At 51.3% G+C, this 18,687-nt stretch overlaps 1 protein-coding gene across 1 annotated transcript; it reads right to left on the bottom strand.

The window, feature by feature from the left end:
- Window positions 1-5,769: 5,769 nt before the first annotated feature.
- Window positions 5,770-10,426, bottom strand: ALDH1B1 (aldehyde dehydrogenase 1 family member B1). The gene is made up of 2 exons (XM_012769055.3): window positions 10,310-10,426; window positions 5,770-8,363 (listed from the first exon to the last, which is right to left on the bottom strand). The coding sequence occupies exon 2, from the start codon at window positions 8,352-8,354 to the stop codon at window positions 6,801-6,803; it is 1,554 nt and encodes a 517-aa protein (XP_012624509.2). The 5' UTR covers window positions 8,355-8,363; window positions 10,310-10,426; the 3' UTR covers window positions 5,770-6,800.
- Window positions 10,427-18,687: the final 8,261 nt, after the last annotated feature.

Here is an 18,687-nt window from a genome sequence, read left to right as displayed (position 1 = left end):
TCGCTTGGGTAGAATGGGCATTAGCTTTGGAGTTGGAAGACCTGGAACGGAGGTCAAGCCCTGCCATAGTCTGCGGGTCTGGGTCACTTCCCTCGACTTTCTGAGCCTGGGTTTCCGCATCAGTCTGGGGACGTCGGCCTCACTGCCCTGGTCTGCTGCTCTGAGGACCCCTTAGGCCCCTTGGGGAATGGACATGCACTGTTCGTTCTGCAGGGGACACTGAGGGCTGCGTGCCAGTGGCAGGGGACAGGGAGAGAAATCGGACATGCTTGGAGTATGTGAGGACAGTCTAGAGACACAGTGGGACAAACAAATTAAACCCATGACAAGAGTTGCCACTGGACAAGACTAAACAAAGGACAACTGCGATGAGCTCAAAGGGGCCAGAGAGTGCTCAAATCAGTAGTTCAGAGGAAGCATCCCAGAGGAGGTGGGCCTCAGGCAGGCCCCAGGAAGATGGGCTGACTTTGGAGCCGAAGGAAGGAAGGAGAAAGAACAACATGAGCAAGGCTGGGAGGGAGCAGATGGCCCGTGGAGGAGTGGACCCTAAACACACGTGAGAAGCACGCCCGCGTCAGCACACCCCAGTGGAGCTGCCGTGTGTGGCAGCGCAGGGCGAGCTGCCCCCAAACCCAGGCCCCGCACAGTGTGGAGCTGCCCTGTCTCCCACTGCCCTTCCAGCCTCCCTCTGCGCCGAGGCCGGGTCGGGTAGTTTTGCCAGTGAGATGGCGCGTAGAGGTGAGGTGGCACGTTCATGCGAAGTGCAGGGCCTATGACAAGCAGCTGTGCCTCTTCTGCACTTTCTTCCCCATCTGCCAGCTGACACAGGGCGCTCTGAGGCCCTGCTCCATAGACCCCTCAGCACTCTGTAGATGGGCTCATGGGTTCTGGGAACTCCATGTGCATTTTTTTCTGGTGAAAAAGTCTAAGAAGTTTATTAACTTCTCAAAAGAGTACATAACATAAAAATGGTTGAGAACCATTGTAGACAGTAGAGCCACAAGATAGAAGGAAGCTGTGTTCCTGAATCTCCATGCAGAAGAAAAGTGCCAATTAACCAGACACCCTTGTTAGATGATTCCAGAAGCAAAAAATGAATCGTTGTTGTGTTGAACCCTCAGCTTTGGGGGTTGTTACGGCAGCTGACATTGTGCTGATGCACATGGGAAGCATACCTGGCCAGGAGCCACGAGGCCTCCACTCCAGGCCGGGCTCTGGCACCACTGAGCTTGGGGCCTCGGACAAGCTGCTCTGTGCACTTCTCTGGCTAAGTGAGATGTCCTAGAGGCTCTCACAGGGCTTCATAATGTGACTTCTTGTTTTCCCTTGAAGGTCTTCCTAACTCCAGGATTAATGTACAGGTCACTGGGGCTTGGGGAGGTCGAATGGTGTTCTCAGCCCAGGCCAGTCTGGCTTCTGTCCCCAACGCTCCACACAAACTGCTCTTCTTCTTTACCGACCCCTGTGGCTGCTGCCCAGTAACACGCCTCAGTGCTCTCAATCTCTTGGGAGTGGCTCTTGCCCGTTGGAGAGCCCAGCCTTCCTCAGCTCTGGTCTCCTCTCCTGGGTCTTCCTCTTGCTCTTCAGCTGCCCCTGTGGGATTCTCATTCTCCTGTCACCCCTCGATGTTGGCATTCTCAAGGTCAGGCTGTTCTTGCCCTCCCTACAATCTGTTCTTAACACAGCAACCCCACTGATCCTTTTAAAATGCAAAAGTCAGATGATATCCCTACTCTGCCCAACACCTTCTGGTGGCTCCTTCATCAGTCAGAGCAAAGGCCCCAGTCCACCCACACAGTGGCCTCCAAGCTCTAGCCATCTGCCCCCACCCAGACCTGCTATGTCTCTGCTCCACCTCCCACCTGGCTTGCCCCTCGCTGGCAACCTGGCCTCCCGTGTTCCTGGAGCCCCCAGCCAAGCTCCAGTCTCTTTCAGGCCCTGGTCATCTCTTCCCTGAGACCATCTCTGAGCACCTTATTGAAGATTGGAACTTCTACCCCACGCCCCACTCAGGCTCCCGGCTCCCTTCGCCGCAGTGTTTTTCTCCATAATCCCCTTGACCATCCACAGGCTGTATCATGTGTATTTTGCTCACGGTCTGCTTCCCCCATCAGAGAGGATGTTCAAGATTTTTCTTTCATTCCCTGCTATATCTCCAGCCCTAGAGTAGTTCCCCTAGCCCATAGTCAACCCTCAGTAAAATGTGCTGAATGAATAAGTAAATTCCGTATCTTGTCCATAAACACACCCCTCCAGCAAGTGTCCCTTTTGCAGTGGCTGGCACCACCCACTTGGTCACCCCAGCCAGAAGCACGATGTTACCCAAACTTTTGCTCTCCTCTTGCTCCAAGCTGCCCGTCTATCACCACCCACCAAAGCCACCTCCTGGCTCTCCAGGCTCTGCCCCCGACCCCACACCCTGGTGCAGGCCAGCATCACTCTGGGCGTCGCAGTAGTGTTCTGAGAGGCTCCGACCCCAGGTCTGCCCTGCTGGAGGACCCCTGACTCCCCCATCGGTATTTATTGATACAGCAAACATTTGTCCTTGGTTAAAGAATTATGTGTACAGCTCATTCACTGAGGTTTCCAGGGGACCCTTACCCAATTCTGTCTATAAGAATAGACTGTTACAAAATTTTTCTAAGATAAACGTGTTAAACCCTAAGTTAGAAACAGAGCTAGCTGAGCATACAAGTTAAAGATAAAAATGTATAAAGTGAGAACACTGAGGCTGTGTACTACTCTAATCTACTTCTCTAAATACAGAGACATGGTCAAGAGTGAAGCAGGAATAGCCTTGAAGTTTAGGATACTTCCAGCTGCACGTTATCTGCTGGGCAGGCATTTTAACCAGCTTCTCCGCCAAGGACCCAAACTGAGCTTCTGCTCTGCAAAAAAGCTCAAGGCAACGGTCAGCAGCAAAGAAGAAAGGTTGCTTTGCAAACATCCCCGACAATGCCTCCCTTGTTGGAAGCAGCTTCTATTCTGTGAACCGACATGTCCACAGATTCCTTCAAGGCAAAGCCCTGCAAAACCCCAGAAACCTTTCCCGTCTCTTAGCCTATTTTCCCAACACTACCCCTCAATCCGTTCTCCAGCTTTAGAAACTGAATCTGATCCTATCACTTTCCTCTTCAAACCCTCAGGGGCCTCTCATTGCAGGGGCCTCTCATTGCAGTGAGTTGCCCTGCAGGGCCCAGGAGCCCCCTTCCCAGCGCCTGCCTGTCCCCCACCAGCCTTTACTCCCTGCCTCTCCCCTCCCCATGGGAAAACTTGCTTTTCCTCCAGTCTTTCCTCCACACTTTCTCAGAGACTCCAGGAACACCCTTCCCTTGTCCCTGGGCCTGGTTGCATCCAGGAGGCTCCTGTGTCCCCTCGCACTGGAACTGTCCCTGGGCCGAGCTGGTGCCCCAGGATGCCTTGGTGTGCAGCAGACGTCAGAAGACCTGCACATCTCTGGGGCTTGATGCATAGCAAGTGTAGAATGCTAATACTAAATGCCTGAAGGTGGTTGGAAGCATTAAGGGAGACGGCACATTGTGGGTGCTTAATAAACCTGATTTTTCTCCTCTCACCCTCTCACGACCTCTGTGTGCTACTTCTCACGCCCTTCTCACCCTGCTCTGCAAGTGTCTCTCCTGCCCAACTGTGAGCTCCTGCCAGGCAGAGACTGTCTTGCTCAATTCTCCTCCCCCCACAACCAGCCTAGAGCCAAGGGCCTTTGTTTTTTCTTTCTTTCTTTCTTAAACCAATGAATGAGCTGCATAAATGAATTCCCAAGGTTGCCACCAGAACCCAGCCTCACACCCAGAATGGAACCAAGCCAAATTAAAGTTCCTAAAAGGGCTCAGATCTGATCAGGAGAACCAGCGACTGAGCAGCAAGCCTGACGGACCCACTGAAGTTGCTGGTGTGCTGGGCTTGTTCGGCACAGCCGTGGCTCCTTCAGGCTCGAGGGTGGCTTGGACGTGCCCCTCGGTACACCCTCATTTGTGGGCCCTTGCGCATGCTCATGGGGAACTCACTTCAAATGAGCTGCTTACTAAAACCTCTCGGCTTCCTCATCTGGAAAAAAAGAAAAGAAAAACTCCAGCACCTGCTTCCCAGAGCAGTGAGGCTTCAACGGCATGTCAAGGCGCCTGGCACAGTGCTAAGAGTTAAGTGCACAGAGTTAAGAGCTTGATCAAAATCTTCTGAACAGATGGGCGCCGCAGAACTGCAGCACCCACCACCGAGTAAGCCTTGCGGGCAGGGTCTGGCCTGAATCGTGCTGCCCGGTTAGACCTCCCTGCTCTCGAGCCTCTACGTTCCGAGCAGTGGTAAAATGGGTGGGGAGGCGCCGCGAGGGCTGAGCTGATTCACAATTTGCCTTAGTCTCAGAATTTCAGGGCTGGAAGATTGTCTTTTCCCAATCCCACCCCATACTGAGACACCGTCTACGAAGTTCTTCTTGGGTTAAGAAGTATTGAGAATCACATAAAGAATGGATGTGTTGAGTGGATTAATACAATGTGGTGTATGTATACCATGGAGTACTATTCAGTTATAAGAAACAACAGTGATATAGCACCTCTTCTATTTTCCTGGATAGAGCTGGAACCCATTCTACTAAATGAAGTATCCCAAGAATGGAAAAACAAGCACCACATGTACTCACCAGCAAATTGGTTTCACTGATCAACACCTAAGTGCACATATAGGAATAACATTTATCGGGCATCATGCAGATGGGAGGGGGAGGACGGGACGGGTATATACATATATAATGAGTGCAATGTGCACCATCTGGGGGATGGACACACTTGAAGCTCTGACTCTGGGGGCGAAGGGCGGGGGAAGGCAACACACGTAACCTAAACATTTGTACCCCCATAATATGCTGAAATAAAAAATACAATAAAATAAAAAGAGAAAATAAAAAAAGAATGGATGTGTTAAAGTATTGTGATGTCGCCTGTTAGTCATTAGAGACACCCATCCACCCACTCACTCCCGTTTCCCCTGCGCTACTACGCGGCAAAGGTGCCCACGGCCTCCCAGAGAGAGACAGAAAAGAAGGTGCACTTCAGGGAAGAGTCGGGATCACCTCAGCCATAGACAAATGGCGTAGACAAGAGGTCCTAGGAAAGGGAGGTGAGGCGTCCAAATAGACCCCAAACCGTCAAGAAAGTTTCCAGCCAAACCCAAGTTAAGATAATGAACAAAACCACCTTGATGCCCAGGTGAGACAATAGGATGTTAAAGAGATGACAGCGTGTGCACTCACAAGAACGGGCAGACTGAAAAGGATGGGGACTTATAAGCCATATAGTCTGGAAAGATGGAAACCCAGGAGGGACAGGCCCAGCATTCTGCTTCTGCACCCTGGCCTGGCTGGCTTGGGTTACGTTTATTCCCACCAGGTGGGGAATGAAAGCAGCAAGACTAGCAGTAGCCATAAAGAACTCTGCCCTTGGAAACTCAAGAAATCCCAGCATGTCAGGATGGCCCCTATGCTGGGCTTGGTTTGAGGGGTGGTGTGGTTTTGAGGGGTTGAGGCAATACCGAGTGGAAGCCTCGAAATGAGATGGACTTGCTCTGGACAGGAACCAGCGTTTTTCTCTGTGGGTCTTACAGTTGCGCTTTGTCACCCAGCCAAGAGAAAACAAAAATAGAAACATTGTGGAGGGGACTTTGCACCTGGCTGGGGATTGACTAGGTACTACCTGGGTCCCTTCCATTCCCAAGACTCTGCAAAATGTTCAGCAACAAGATAATATTGAGACAAAATGGATTTACTAACAAAATGAGTTTAATTTTTAAATGAAATTAATGCACACACCATAATTAAACAATTCCATACTTTTAAGTCACAAAGTTGTGCAACCATCACCAGTGTTCAATTCCAGAATATTTTCAAAACCTCCCAAGAAGAAATCCCAAACTCATTAGCAGTTACTCTCTCAGCCCCTGGCAACCACTAATCTACTTTTTGTCTCTATGGATTTGCCTAGTCTGGATATTTCATAAAAAATGGAATCATACCATTTGTAGCCTTGTATGTCTGGCTTCTTTCCCTTAGAATGTTTTCAAGGTTCCCTATGTTGTGGCCTGTGTCAGTACTTCATTCCCTTTTGTGGCTGAATAGTCCAAGGAATATTCCACGGAAAGATTTTGTTTATCCACTTATCAGTTGATGAATACTTGGGGTGTCTAGGCTTATTTTAAAGTTATGATTATGTAAACATATTCTTGGCCTATTCCTTCCCTCATATTAAGGAAAATCAGTAGTAAAATGAAGGACTATGACAAAAAACAGCCAGAACTGGTACTTAGAAAAGGAAAGGCACCCCTGGTGTTCATGTTAAGCCAATGAAGAGTAGTAGGGCCAAGATTTGGTGTCCGCCTAGTCCAAAACTCCTAGTGCCTTCTAATCCTATCTCTGTGTTGAGTCCATCCACTAAATCATCAAGTCAACCCATTGGAAAGTCCTTGGATCAGCAGGAAGAACTAAAAACTACTGTCCAGATCAGTGGGTTTTCATCTGTCTTCCAGAGACTTCTAAGGTTTCATGGAAGCAACTCACAGGCCACCAAGGGGGCTGGGGCTGGGGAGCAGGTGGGTAGGACTCTGAGCCCAGCCCCCCTCTGCCTGCTTTAAATAGAACAGCTCTGATTTAATTGCTTTATTTGTTGGGGTTCCTACTAAGAGTTGGTTTGGAACAAATAAAGGGGATCCATGGCCAAGAAAGGTCTGGCAGCCACTGGTCTAGGTGGCTGTGGAACTGCCAGACTGGGGATGGGCCTCTGCCATGGCCATTCTCAGGAGTTCTTCTGAGGAACCTTGATGGTGACTGTCTTCACCTCCGTGTAGGCCTTAAGCCCGTCCTCCCCCAGCTCCCTCCCATTGCCAGATTCCTTAAAGCCTCCAAACGGCGTGTGGCAGGTGACGATGTTGTAGGTGTTGACCCACACGGTCCCGGCTTGGAGAGCCTGGGTGAAGTACATGGCCTTGTCCAGGTCCCGGGTGAACACGGCAGCTGCCAAGCCGTACCTGGTGTTGTTGGCCCTCTCAATCACCTCCTCGATCTTCTTGAACTTGAACAGGGGCTGCACGGGCCCGAAGATCTCCTCTTTGGCGATCCTCATGTCATCCTGCACGCCACCGAAGACCGTAGGCTTGATGAAGAAACCGCGCTCCCCAAAACGCTCCCCGCCACAGAGAAGTTTTGCCCCCTCCTTCTGGCCAAGCTTGATGTAGCCCAGGATCTTCTCAAACTGCTCCTTGTCCACCTGGGGCCCCTGCTGCGTGTCCAGCCGAAAGGGGTTGCCCACTTTCCTCTGCTTGGCTTTCTCCACGGTCCTCTCGAGAAACTCATCGTAGATGGACTCTTCCACGAAGGTGCGGGAACCGGCGCAGCAGCACTGGCCCATGTTGAAGAAGAGGGCTTTGTGGCACTGCTCCACGGCGTGGCCCATGTCTGCGTCGGCCAGCACGATGCTGGGGCTCTTGCCGCCCAGCTCCAGGGTGACTCTCTTGAGGTTGGAGTCGCCAGCGGCCTTCTGGATCAGGTGTCCCACCTCGGTGGAGCCCGTGAAGGCCACTTTGTCCACATCCATGTGCTTGGCGATGGCCGCCCCTGCTGTCGGGCCGTAGCCCGTGATGATGTTCACCACCCCCGGGGGGAAGCCCGCCTCCTTGACGAGGGAGGCCACGTGCAGGGCGGACAGGGGCGTCTGCTCCGCCACCTTCATAACCACAGTGTTGCCTGTGGCGAGCGCCGGCGCGAGCTTCCAGCTCTGCATGGCCAGCGGGAAGTTCCAGGGGATTATCTGGCCACAGACACCGACCGGCTCATGCCGGGTGAAGCAGAAATGCTCGCCGTCCATGGGGATGGTCTTGCCGTGCCACTTGTCAGCCCAGCCAGCAAAGTACCGGTATACCTTGATGACCTCATCCAGGTCCAAGGCATAAGACTCTTGGAAAGGCTTCCCATTGTCCAAGGTCTCCAGTGAAGCCAGGTAGACACGATCCCGCTCCACCAGGTCGGCCAGGCGGTTCAACAGCCGGCCCCGCTCGGAGGCATCCATCCGGCGCCAGGGGGACCCCAGGCGGAAGGCCTCCCGGGCAGCTTTCACGGCGAGATCCACATCAGCCCGGTCCCCTTCGGCCACGTGCCCAATGACCTCCCCCGTGGCAGGGTTGACTGTCGGGAAGGTCTTCTTGCTGACCGCGTCTCGCCACTCGTTGTTGATGAACAGCTGGTTGTAGCGGATGTCCGGGTTCGGGATGGGGCTTGGGAGGGCTGCTGCCGAGGAGTACGGGGCGGTCCTGCCGTGGAGGCAGAGCAGCCGGGGCACCAGGCAGCGCAGCATGCTGACTCTCTGGAGAGGCACAGAAGGAACCAGCGTGAACAGGAGGGACGGGGCCAGGGGCGCCCAGAGGCCCACCAGCTCAGACGTCCCAAGACTCCAGCATAAAGGAGTGTTACCGCTAAAAACATGGATTGTAAGCGTGCAAGGGGCCTATAGAACTCTCTGGTCCTATTCCGCCATCATGCTCCACCTCCCTCCCTCACCTCTGCGGGGCCTTTGCTCAAACGCCACCTCCTCAGCAAGGCCTTCCCTGACCACCCTTTATAAAACTGCAACTCCTCCCACCCCAGCACTCCCTAGCCCCACACCCCGCTAGAAGTTTCTTGTCTCACATCCTAAACCCTGTCTTTACAGGCTTACATGTTCATTGTCTGTCTTCCTCCAATAAAATGTAAGCTCCATGAGGGCAGAGATTTTTTGTTTGTTTGTTTCATTCATTGCTATCTACGTCCCTGAGCTTAGAATGATGCCTGCTACAGAGCAGCTGCCCGAGAGGTAGTTATTGAAGCATACACTGAGAAAACATAGACATATCCACAAGGCCTTTTAAGAACTGACCTAAGACTTGAGTAGATGTCAAAGGGACTCAGCTACAGCTGTTCTGCAAGAAGGGCTTCCCCTGTGTGCCTCCGTTCACCCATATGTGAAATGCCCCATGGGGTAATGTCCAATGGGGTCTTGCATATAAAAAGTCTGACACGCTCCACCCAGGACATCAGGAAACAACCCAGCCTGGCCCCCAGCACAGGTCCCAGCCCCACCTCAGCTGGCCCGGAGGAGCAGCCAGGCGGCAGCAGCAGCTGGGGAGAGGGCTGTTCGCTCCTATGCTGCGGCTCTGAAAACAGTGCCAGCCCCATGGGGCGTCCCATGCTATGGGGACTGCTATGTGAACAACATATCAGTTGTTAAAACAGCAACTACTATAAAATTTAAACAGCATATAAAATTTATGAAATGAAAATTAAGTGTGTGAAGTTCCTAGATGAAGCCGCTGTTCTCCAAACAGGATTGAACCCCTCAGCCTTTGCTCTCTCACATGAACCTTGCCCCACCAAGCAGCAAAAGGAATCGCACCTGCCCCCAGCCCCAGCCCTGCACTCCCCTCTCACCCAGCAACAGGCCCTGGGCAGGGAGAGGAACAAAGAACTCATTCAGGACAGCCAGGCTGCAGCAAGGGCCTCGCCCTATAGAAACCATGGATGACCAGGAAAGCCCCCTCTGGGGGGAAGTTGAGGGGTACCCCCAGGTTCCGTTTTGCTCATGTGCTGGGACAGAAGCAGCCTCACTGCCAACAGGCCAGGGGCTGAGTGGGAGGAGTCCAAGGGGAGGTGGGGGAAAGGGCGCTGTCACCAATCCACCAGGAGGAACCTGGAGGAGCTCGCTGGCAGGGGAGGCGGTTTTCCCGCCACACCAAGGCTGTTCCTACTCGGGCCTTACGCGGTCTGAGGGTAGGAAGACCGCGGCTCACAGGCACACCACGCTGTACAGTTTGCAGGGCATCTTTTGACCCCAAATTCACAAAGCCTGCCTGTAGTCCCTGGGTGATCAGGGTGGATGATGACCCCATTCTGGAAGAAGGTTGGGCACCAGAGAGGTTTGGGGACCCACTGAGGACACACAGCATCCACAGCCCTAGTTTTGCATTTCCTCCCGGATATAGGCCGTTTTTTTTTAAAGGGTTCACCCTGTATTAGCGCCCTGTGGGAAGGCCCAGACCTCCTTAGTACCAGGGACGGCAGCATCCGTCCCACCCTTCTGCGGGGCGTATGTCCCAGCCTCCTGGCTGGAGTGTGGGCAGCAGTGCTCGGCGGGGGAGGGGGTGTGTGTCCTCGGGCTATCTAGCGCCAGCCAGGGACGGGGTGGGAAAGGGGGCGTGGAGGGAGTCCTACAGAGCCCAGCGGAAAGGCCAGCCCACAGATGGGGAAGCCCGAGGGGGAGACGGGGGCGTCAGTTACCTGCGGCAGGGTTGGCTCCGGCTCGGGTTCAGCCTCAAGTTCAAGTCCAGGTTCTGGCTCTCCTAGGTCTACTGCAGCGGCTCACCCAGGGCTCCCCGCGGGCCCCGCCTCCGCGCAGCCCGAGGCTCCTCCCTCCAGGCGCCGGCCGGCGGGGCGTGCTCCCGGCCCAGCACCCTGCGCGCCGCCACCCCAGCCTCCGCCCCGCGGCCGCCCGCGCCGCCACCCCAGCCTCCGCCCCGCGGCCGCCCGCGCCGCCACCCCAGCCTCCGCCCCGCGGCCGCCCGCGCCGCCACCCCAGCCTCCGCCCCGCGGCCGCCCGCGCCGCCACCCCAGCCTCCGCCCCGCGGCCGCCCGCGCCGCTCCGCGTGCAGTCTCTCGTCACTGGCAGCCCTGCACGCCCAGCGGCCACGCTGCTCAGATCTGGGGTCCTGCGACGCTCGTTTAGGAGGGGAAACTGAGACCAGAGAGGGGCAGAGCTTCCCCAGATCATACAGCGAGGCTCCCTGAAGCTACACTTTGCATTTCTCAGTCCAGGTCCCTGAAGGACACTCCTTAAACCCTTATCTGCCTCGCCTCACTAATTTCTGATCGTCTTCCACTTTCACTACCCTTTTCCCCAGTTCCTTTAAGAAGATTTTATATCTGTGCACTTTCAAAAGGGCAGGCTTTGTCCAAAGAATAAGAATATATACACAGTGTAGAAAGCTTAGAAAACACAGAAAAGGATGAAAGAAGGGAAAAAATCACTGTAATCCCTTCATCCAAAGGTAGCCATGATTAGGGTTGAGTGTTCATCCTGCTGGTATTTTTTCCTCTGCATCTTTCGAAAATTCTTGTAATAAAAATGAAATCATATAGTGACCTCTATTTTGCTGCTTTTCAAAAAAAAAAAAACCTTAGGACTACATTATGAACTTTTCTCCTATCACTAATTATAGACAACATCATTCTCTCCAAGGTGGCACAGAATTCCGCTGTAGGGGTGAACTGTTGAACATTCAATTGTCTCCATCTCGTTGCTATGAGGATGCCAAGACGGACTACGGACACTCCACACGCAGGGCACCTCAACAGCTATGTTTCCCAGTTAGAGTTCGGGAGGTGAACTGCCCATTCGCAGTGCTCCTGCTAGAGCAGAAGTTGGGATGAGTGGGAGGACATTGTCCTTGACAGGGTGTCACTAGCGAGAGGGCAGAAATGTGTGATGTTCTGCAGCAGCCCACATCTGTCTCTCCAGCTTCCTGACCTGCACTGGCCGCTGTGCCCGCAGCCGCTCCCTGCCTTCTGCCTCCTGCTCTTTGACGGGAGGCTGCAAGGGTGTGTCAGCAGTGGCCTCAGGTAAGTCATGAGGCTGGCAGGCCACATCCGTGTTGTGCAGGGAGTCAGTCCTGGTCTAGCTAAGGCCTGCTTCTACCTCTGCTCCTTCCAGCAGTTCTTTCAGCACCCAGTCCCTGTAGGAAATCCCTGCCTCTCAATGTAGAATGTTCGCATGTAACTAGCTGGGCCCTAGGCACAGAGTTCTTTCCTTAAGCTACATCGCTATGGAATCTTTTGCTACCATATCGTGGCTATGATGTTCAAAGATCTTCTGCAAAATTTAGCTCTTCATTTGCATCTTGACACTTTGATGCTGAGGCTTTCCTTGGTTTCCCCAGCAACGAAACGGTGTGAGCCCCTAGCAAGGCCTCTCCTTCCTCCCCTGAAGCAAGCCTTGGGCACTGGCCTGGCATTCCAGGATTGATTGACTTAATGATTCATTGGCCAATCATTAACAGGCCTTGTTGATAGAGGCAGTGAGTCGTTGGAGAGCTCTGACAGTTCTGAGAGCCCAGCTGCAAACAGGAAGTAGAGCCCAGGCAGACAGGAAGTAACCCCACAGGGAAAGTAGGGGGCTGTGCCCTGTGAGGAGCAGCTGAAGGAACTGGGGCTGTTCACCCTTTAGAACTGGAGGGACAAGGTTGTGTCCTCCAAACCAAATCTCTGAAGAGCAAAACCAGACAGGCTCCTAGAAGGCAGAACCAGACCAGTGAGGGGAAGTTTCAGGAAGGCAGAGGCAGAGCTTCCTGACAAAGCAGAGCTGGCTACAGGTGGGAGGGGCTGCCTTGAAAGGCAGTGAGCCCCTCATCACTGGAGGAATACAAGGAGGGACTGACAACCATTTGGCAAAATCCAAGTTCTTATAAGAACTGAACTAGACAAGTGGCTTCCAAACTTAACTGTGCATCAGAATTGCATAGGGAGCTTCAAAAAAAAATTTTTTTTTATGGCCTCCTGGCTCTTACCTTTAGATACTCTAAATTATTAGGTGGGTTGGAGCCCAGGAATTTTTTTTTTAGGTTCTCCATATGATTCGGGTGTGCAGCCATATTTGGAAAGTGCTGGCCTAAGTGGTCTTTGGAGATTTCATGACTTAATCATAGATGTTTCCAGAAAGTGACTGCCCCTGCAAATGCTTTGTATCTAGATTCCATCCAGCATGCCCACCCTTGACACTTCCTAAACTGTGGCTGGCACCAGGACTCATCAAAGTGGTCCTGTTGCAAGGCATTCGTAAAAGCAGCCAATAAATTTTTAAAAAGAGAACCTTCCACAATGCTTGACATTTATGGCTTGAAGAGAGGGATGAATGTGCAGTGGCTGAGGGTAAAATGCACAAATTATTTTTGCAGAAGGCTATTTCTCAGGAATGTGTTGGATTCAGTTTTCAAATTAGTGAAAAAGATCCAGGCCTCTATAATGGACATTGGGCCTAGAGCCACTGTGGACTGGAGGGGAAAGGGTGAGATAACACAAGCCACAGTCAGGTCATTGTCCTCGAGGAATGTCATCAGGGATGTGTTTACACTGGGCTGGTGGGGAAGAGAGCTATTTCTGTCCTTCAGGCTCTAGAGCCTTATATGTCTAGAAAGTTGCTGAAGAAGTCCCTGCTCTGAGAATGATAAACAGATCAGACAGATTCCAAACAAAAAGGCATGTGAACTGTACTGGGGTACTAGGCATTTATTCTGCACTGAGCATAATCCTTCTCCGCACTTGACCTGGTGAGGGAGGACTAGGTCAAGACCTGAGAACTTGCAGGGGATGGAAATGTAAAAATAAGATGCATTTAAAAATCAAAGCAAAATATGTGTTTTTTTCCTCTGTTTTTCTCAGTGAACCTCTAAGTGAAGCTTGCACTGTGAACATGACCAAAGTCTGAATGTTGTTGAACAAAACCGGGCCTGAGGATTTGCCACAAACTCAGTTCTCCTTCTGCCTACCTGTCTTCCTTCCTCTTCCCTCCCTCTGCACCTCATTTTTATGGTTGAGGAAACTGAGACCCAGAAAGGGAAAGGGATTTGCCCTTTCCCTTGTCACACAGGGGATTAGTATCAGAGTTCAAACTAGAAACCAGACTCTTGCATAAGCACACAAATATGGGATGGAAGCAGAGCATGTGGCTGGTGCATGGGCATCTGCAGATGTGGGTTGCTACCCATAGCTTTGAGAGGACCCCTGAGAAGCATCCAGTTCAAGGCCACAGGCAGCAGAGAACATTGTTGGTAGCTTCTCCTGAATCCCAACATTTCCAGATTTCTTGAAAATGACTTCCTGCTCTTGACTTCCCAGCCTCCCAGCACTTATATAAGTCTTTAATTCCTTGTATTAAATATCTTCCTACTCAAAACACCTAGAATGGCATCTGTTTTCTTGAAAATGTCCTGATAGTATCAGTGAAACTAAAAAAGACCCAGCTGAGATGAAGAGGAAGAGAAGGAGGAGGAAGAGGAGGAGGAGGAGGAGGATGGGGGAAGGAGGAAGAGAAGGCTGCCTCTGTGTCTGCACATGGCAATGGCATCTGTGAGTTTGCCCTAGCAGAGCAGAAGGCCCAGCTATGACTGCACTATCCTGGTTGTGGCTCTCCTCCTGACAGTTAAGGTCAAGGAGAAAAGCCACATGCTAATGACCTAAGCAGTAATGAAGGCAGTGCTGCAGGAGCCCTGGCAGCTTCCTCCTGGGGGAGGGAGGAGGTGGAGGTGGGGAGAGGTTTGGGTAGAGATCAAGAATGCAGGTGGTAAGTAGGAGGCTACACCAACCTCTCCCTGGGGCCTGGAGGGGCCTGCCCTTCATACCTGTCTGCCACTTCTCCTCTGGCACAGTGATAAGTAGCACAAAATAAATCAACCCTACCTCAACTGTCCCAGTGAGGAAGCTCCAGATCAGAGGCCACAAATTGGCAGCTTTAGTCTCAAGCCAACACATATGCTCTGTGTGGCCCCAGCAGAGGTTGTGGGGTTCCCCCCACTTTTATGCTTTCTAATGCTTAAATATTGAGCTATCTAAACCACATCAGACCAATCTGGTTCTACTTTTTTGCAACAAAGTTGTGAGTTGTTTTTCATTTGCTGTGGACCCCCAGATTGAAGGTCATATAACCTGAGCATGCCCAGATGAACCAAGTGTGCATCCATAGATGGAACCTAAGTGCTTGGACTGAGGAGTGGGGACTGAATTAGGGAGTGGACACTGCATGGCAGGATCCAGTCAGATCCACCTTGTTACTCTCTGACCAGAGAGCTTGCCACAACCCCCAGCTCAGGGAGACAGATTTGAGTCTGATTTGTGTCTCCTTTTTTTTTTTTTTTTTTTTGCCACCTGACAGTAAACCCTTCTTGCTTCAAAAACTTGGTACTTCAGTGTTTGGCTTTCCACTGTGTGTGGACAAACAAACCCAGTTTGGTTTAGTTATACTATTTCACATTAAAAATTTACATTTCTAATTTTTCTTGACAATTTGCAAGACCTAGCTGCACTAGGTCTGCACACCCATGAGGAACAGTCAGTCAGCTAAAGATGCATGTGGCAGCTTCCCTCTGCAGAAATGGCCTTCACTTCCAGTTAGCCATAGGCCTCACCACTTCCTATTGCTTCATACCAGGTTCACTGTGGTAGGCAGAATAATGGCCCCTAAAGATGCCTCTGTCCTAATCCCTGGTGCCTGTGGAGATATTCCCTTACATGGCAAAAGGAGACTTTGCAGTTAATCATTTTGAGATGGAGAGATTATTCTGGATTATATGAGTAGGCTCAATGTATCACAAGAGTCCTTGTCAAAGGGAAACAGACGTCAGAGAAGGAGACGTGGGGATGGAAGCAGAAGTTGGAGGGATGCAACCACTGCCAAAAATGCAAGCAGCTGGAAAAGGCAAGGGAACAGCTTCTCCCCTAGTGTCTCTAGAAGGACTGAATCTCTGCTGACACTTTGATTTTTGTCCAACGAGACACACTTCAAACTTCTGACTTCCAGATTGTGGTGTAATAAATTTGTGTTGTTTTAACCCACTAAGTTTGTGATCATTTGTTTGAGCAGCAACAGGAAGCTAATGCTCTGATTCACTCATGTATAGCCCTTGTAGCCATTTGAGTTTATGGTCCCTGACCTACAGGGAGCAGGACAGATGGCCAACAATAATCTGTTGTGTGGATATACCATAATTGTGGTGGATGCCTTTTGTTTTGTTTGCCCAGCATCCCTCTTTTGAAAATGGGACTCTCCTGCTCCCATCTCTACCCCAACCATATTTTTGAGTAGGAACTTTGCATCATAGTATTCTATGTATTCTGCAGTGCTTATTAAAGGTTGCTAAATATAAATGCCTTATAGTCTGCATTTCTAACGTGTTCCCCAGTGATGCCAATGCCTTGTCTGCTGGTGCCCACATCACACTTTGAGTAGCAAGGCTAGAGGATGGGCACAGAAGGACCAGTCGGAACCAGGGAGGCAGGTTAAGCTTCAGATAAAGGAACAGGCATGTACACAGGCCTTGAGTTGGGAGGTGGAAGGATGGTCTTGCTAATAAACTAACAGAGAAAAATAAACAGAAAGGGGGAAAAAGGAGAAAACTCACAGCACATAATTGCCCTTTTGAAGAGAAAGATCATAGCACACAATAGCCCCTTATTTGATTAACCACATGTGATTCAACTCATCTTTGAGATTAACCACCTGTGGCTTAAATTGTTTTATTTGAGTGTTTAACAGCCTTGAAGAGCCCTGAGCAGACAGCAGGGGTGCAAGCTCTCCCCAGCTCCCACCTCACCAGACCACCGTTCCAAGGACTCTGATAAGTCAGCCTCACAGAGAAAAGAAAAATGGAAAAACAGCTTCACAGCTGTTTTCTGCTATTGGTTGGCAGCAGTCATTTGTTTGTTGTTTCTTTTTATCCCCATAAAACCCCTTATCCTCCCAGCCAGACGGGCAATTCTTCTTTCTCTCATGCCATGCCCTTCCCTCCCTTTGGAAAGTAAAATAAACTTTCTTTCTTTAAAATGATTCTAATCTTTGTGACGAGAATTCTTTTTCATCCCAAGCTACGAGTTCCCACCCTAACAGGAGGGAGCAAGGTGCATTTAAGGAACTCAAAGAAGACAAGCATGGCACAAGCAGGAAGAGCCAAGGGGACAATGGCACTGCAAGACGTAGGGGCCAGACCATGGAGGGCTTTGGAGGCCCAGGTAATAGTTCTGACTTCGTGCCAGGCACTCTGGAGGAGCTCAGAGGGCAGCAGGGAGACTGACCCAAATACGACGAATGCAGCAAACTGCGATGCACCTTCTAACAGAGATTAGCACCCGCCTCTGTGGAAGCAGAGGAGGGAGCCCTGAGTTCCTCCCTGGACTTCTTGGAAGAAGATGACCTTTCAGCTGAACCGTGTATCAACTAGACTTATTTAATAGTTCAGACATGGATAATTAAACAGCGGTTCTTAACCATAGCTGTGCGTTAGCATTACCTGGAGAGCTTTTAGAATTGCAGGTCCCTGAGCAGCACCCCAGATCAGTAGGGCTCCCTGGGTGTTGTACTGGGCGAGCTGGTTTTTTGTTGATATTTTGTTTTGAAGCCCCCTCCCCATTGATTCCAATGTGTAGCCAGGTTTGAGAACTGCTGACATAAGAGAAAACCCAAAATAAAAGTGGCTTAAACAAGAGGAAAGTGTACTTTTCTCTCACTTAGAAGAAGTCCAGAGGTAGGCTGTGCAGGTCTAGGGCGGGGGCTCCGTTCCATTTTCATTCCAAGAGCAGAGGATCTGACTAAAGAATTTCGATGAAGAAGGAGGGGAGGTTGACATGCTCCAGTTTGCAATTTGAAAGGACCTTTCTGGCTGTAGTACACGTCTCCTCCAGTTTCCTAGGGGGAAATAAGATTCCAAATTATGTCACCAAGAACAGCAGGTGTTGATAATTACTTAAGCTGGCAGCTGCTGGGCACAAAGGAGGTTGTTATTCTGTCTCTATTTTTGTGTATATTTAAACTTGCTCATAATAAAAAGTAAAAAAAAAATTATATCATGTTACCAAATCAATAGACTGTGTCCTCCTGGTTCAGAGGCTCTGTAATGGATCTGCCTCTTCATGACCCGTGGGTCCCTGTCTTTATCTAAATCCACAGTGAGTCATTAGACCAGCAGTCACCGAGCGGGTGGGGTGGTGCAAAGGGCACGGCTTGGTGTCAGAGACTCCTCCAGCCTCTCTGTGTGACCCTGGGCAACTTCCCTGGGCACTTTCCTCTGTCTGGGCCTCAGTGGTCACCACTGTAAAAAGAAGGGACTATGAGATGGACAAAAGGGCCCCTAGGAGACCAGGGCCCCAGAAAGTTGTGGCAAAGCTGTTGCATAATGTTCATTGGTAGCAGAGTCCTTGGGCCACACGCTTTGGAGCCCAATCGCATGCTATCTGTGAAGCCCAGTTAATTGACATTCCCAGCCTGTTATTTTGGCTGCTTACGGGCCATTATGGGCAAGGGTTGAAGTACAAAGTGTTGGCAGGGACCCGGTGTGGCTTCACACGTTTGCTGATTGAGCGAGCCTGAAATGCGGCCCCACCGTCAACGACATGTGGCGCAGATTCACCAAGGAGCACGTTCGCCAAGGAGCACGTAAGGGCCTCTTGGCTCCAGCAGGGCTGAGGTCTAGGTGGCTGGAGTAGGGGAGCCGTGACTTCCACTCTGTCTCCAGCCGGTTCTCTCTGGTTCAGAGACTGTTTCCCCAGCACAGCCCCTCACTGTTTCCCCAGCACAGCCCCGTACTGCCAGGGCCTCCTGTGAATCAGACACCAGCCCGGTCCTCAGGCGGCTCACAGACAGGGGAGGCATACAGACATGCAAACTGGCATGTTTCTCTCACACAGTGCGAGCAAGCCCAGTGGTGTCAAGAGAGCAGAGAAATAGCAAATGGGACAAAACAACAAAACGAAGCCCGGGAAAGTCAGGGGAGGCTTCCTGGAGGAGGTGACATTTGAGCTGATTCTTAAAAGCCAAATCAAGGGGAGAAATGGCATTTCTGAGAGGGAGCCCTGTGGCTTGGGGAGCCGTGAGCAGCTCCTTCTGGCTGGGGCCTGGG

Source organism: Microcebus murinus, chromosome 12 (assembly GCF_040939455.1).
Source record: "Microcebus murinus isolate Inina chromosome 12, M.murinus_Inina_mat1.0, whole genome shotgun sequence".
In the NCBI taxonomy this organism is placed as follows: Eukaryota; Metazoa; Chordata; class Mammalia; order Primates; family Cheirogaleidae; genus Microcebus; species Microcebus murinus.
The sequence above is the reverse complement of the archived record's forward strand: the minus strand, read 5'-3'. Positions and strand labels throughout refer to the sequence as shown.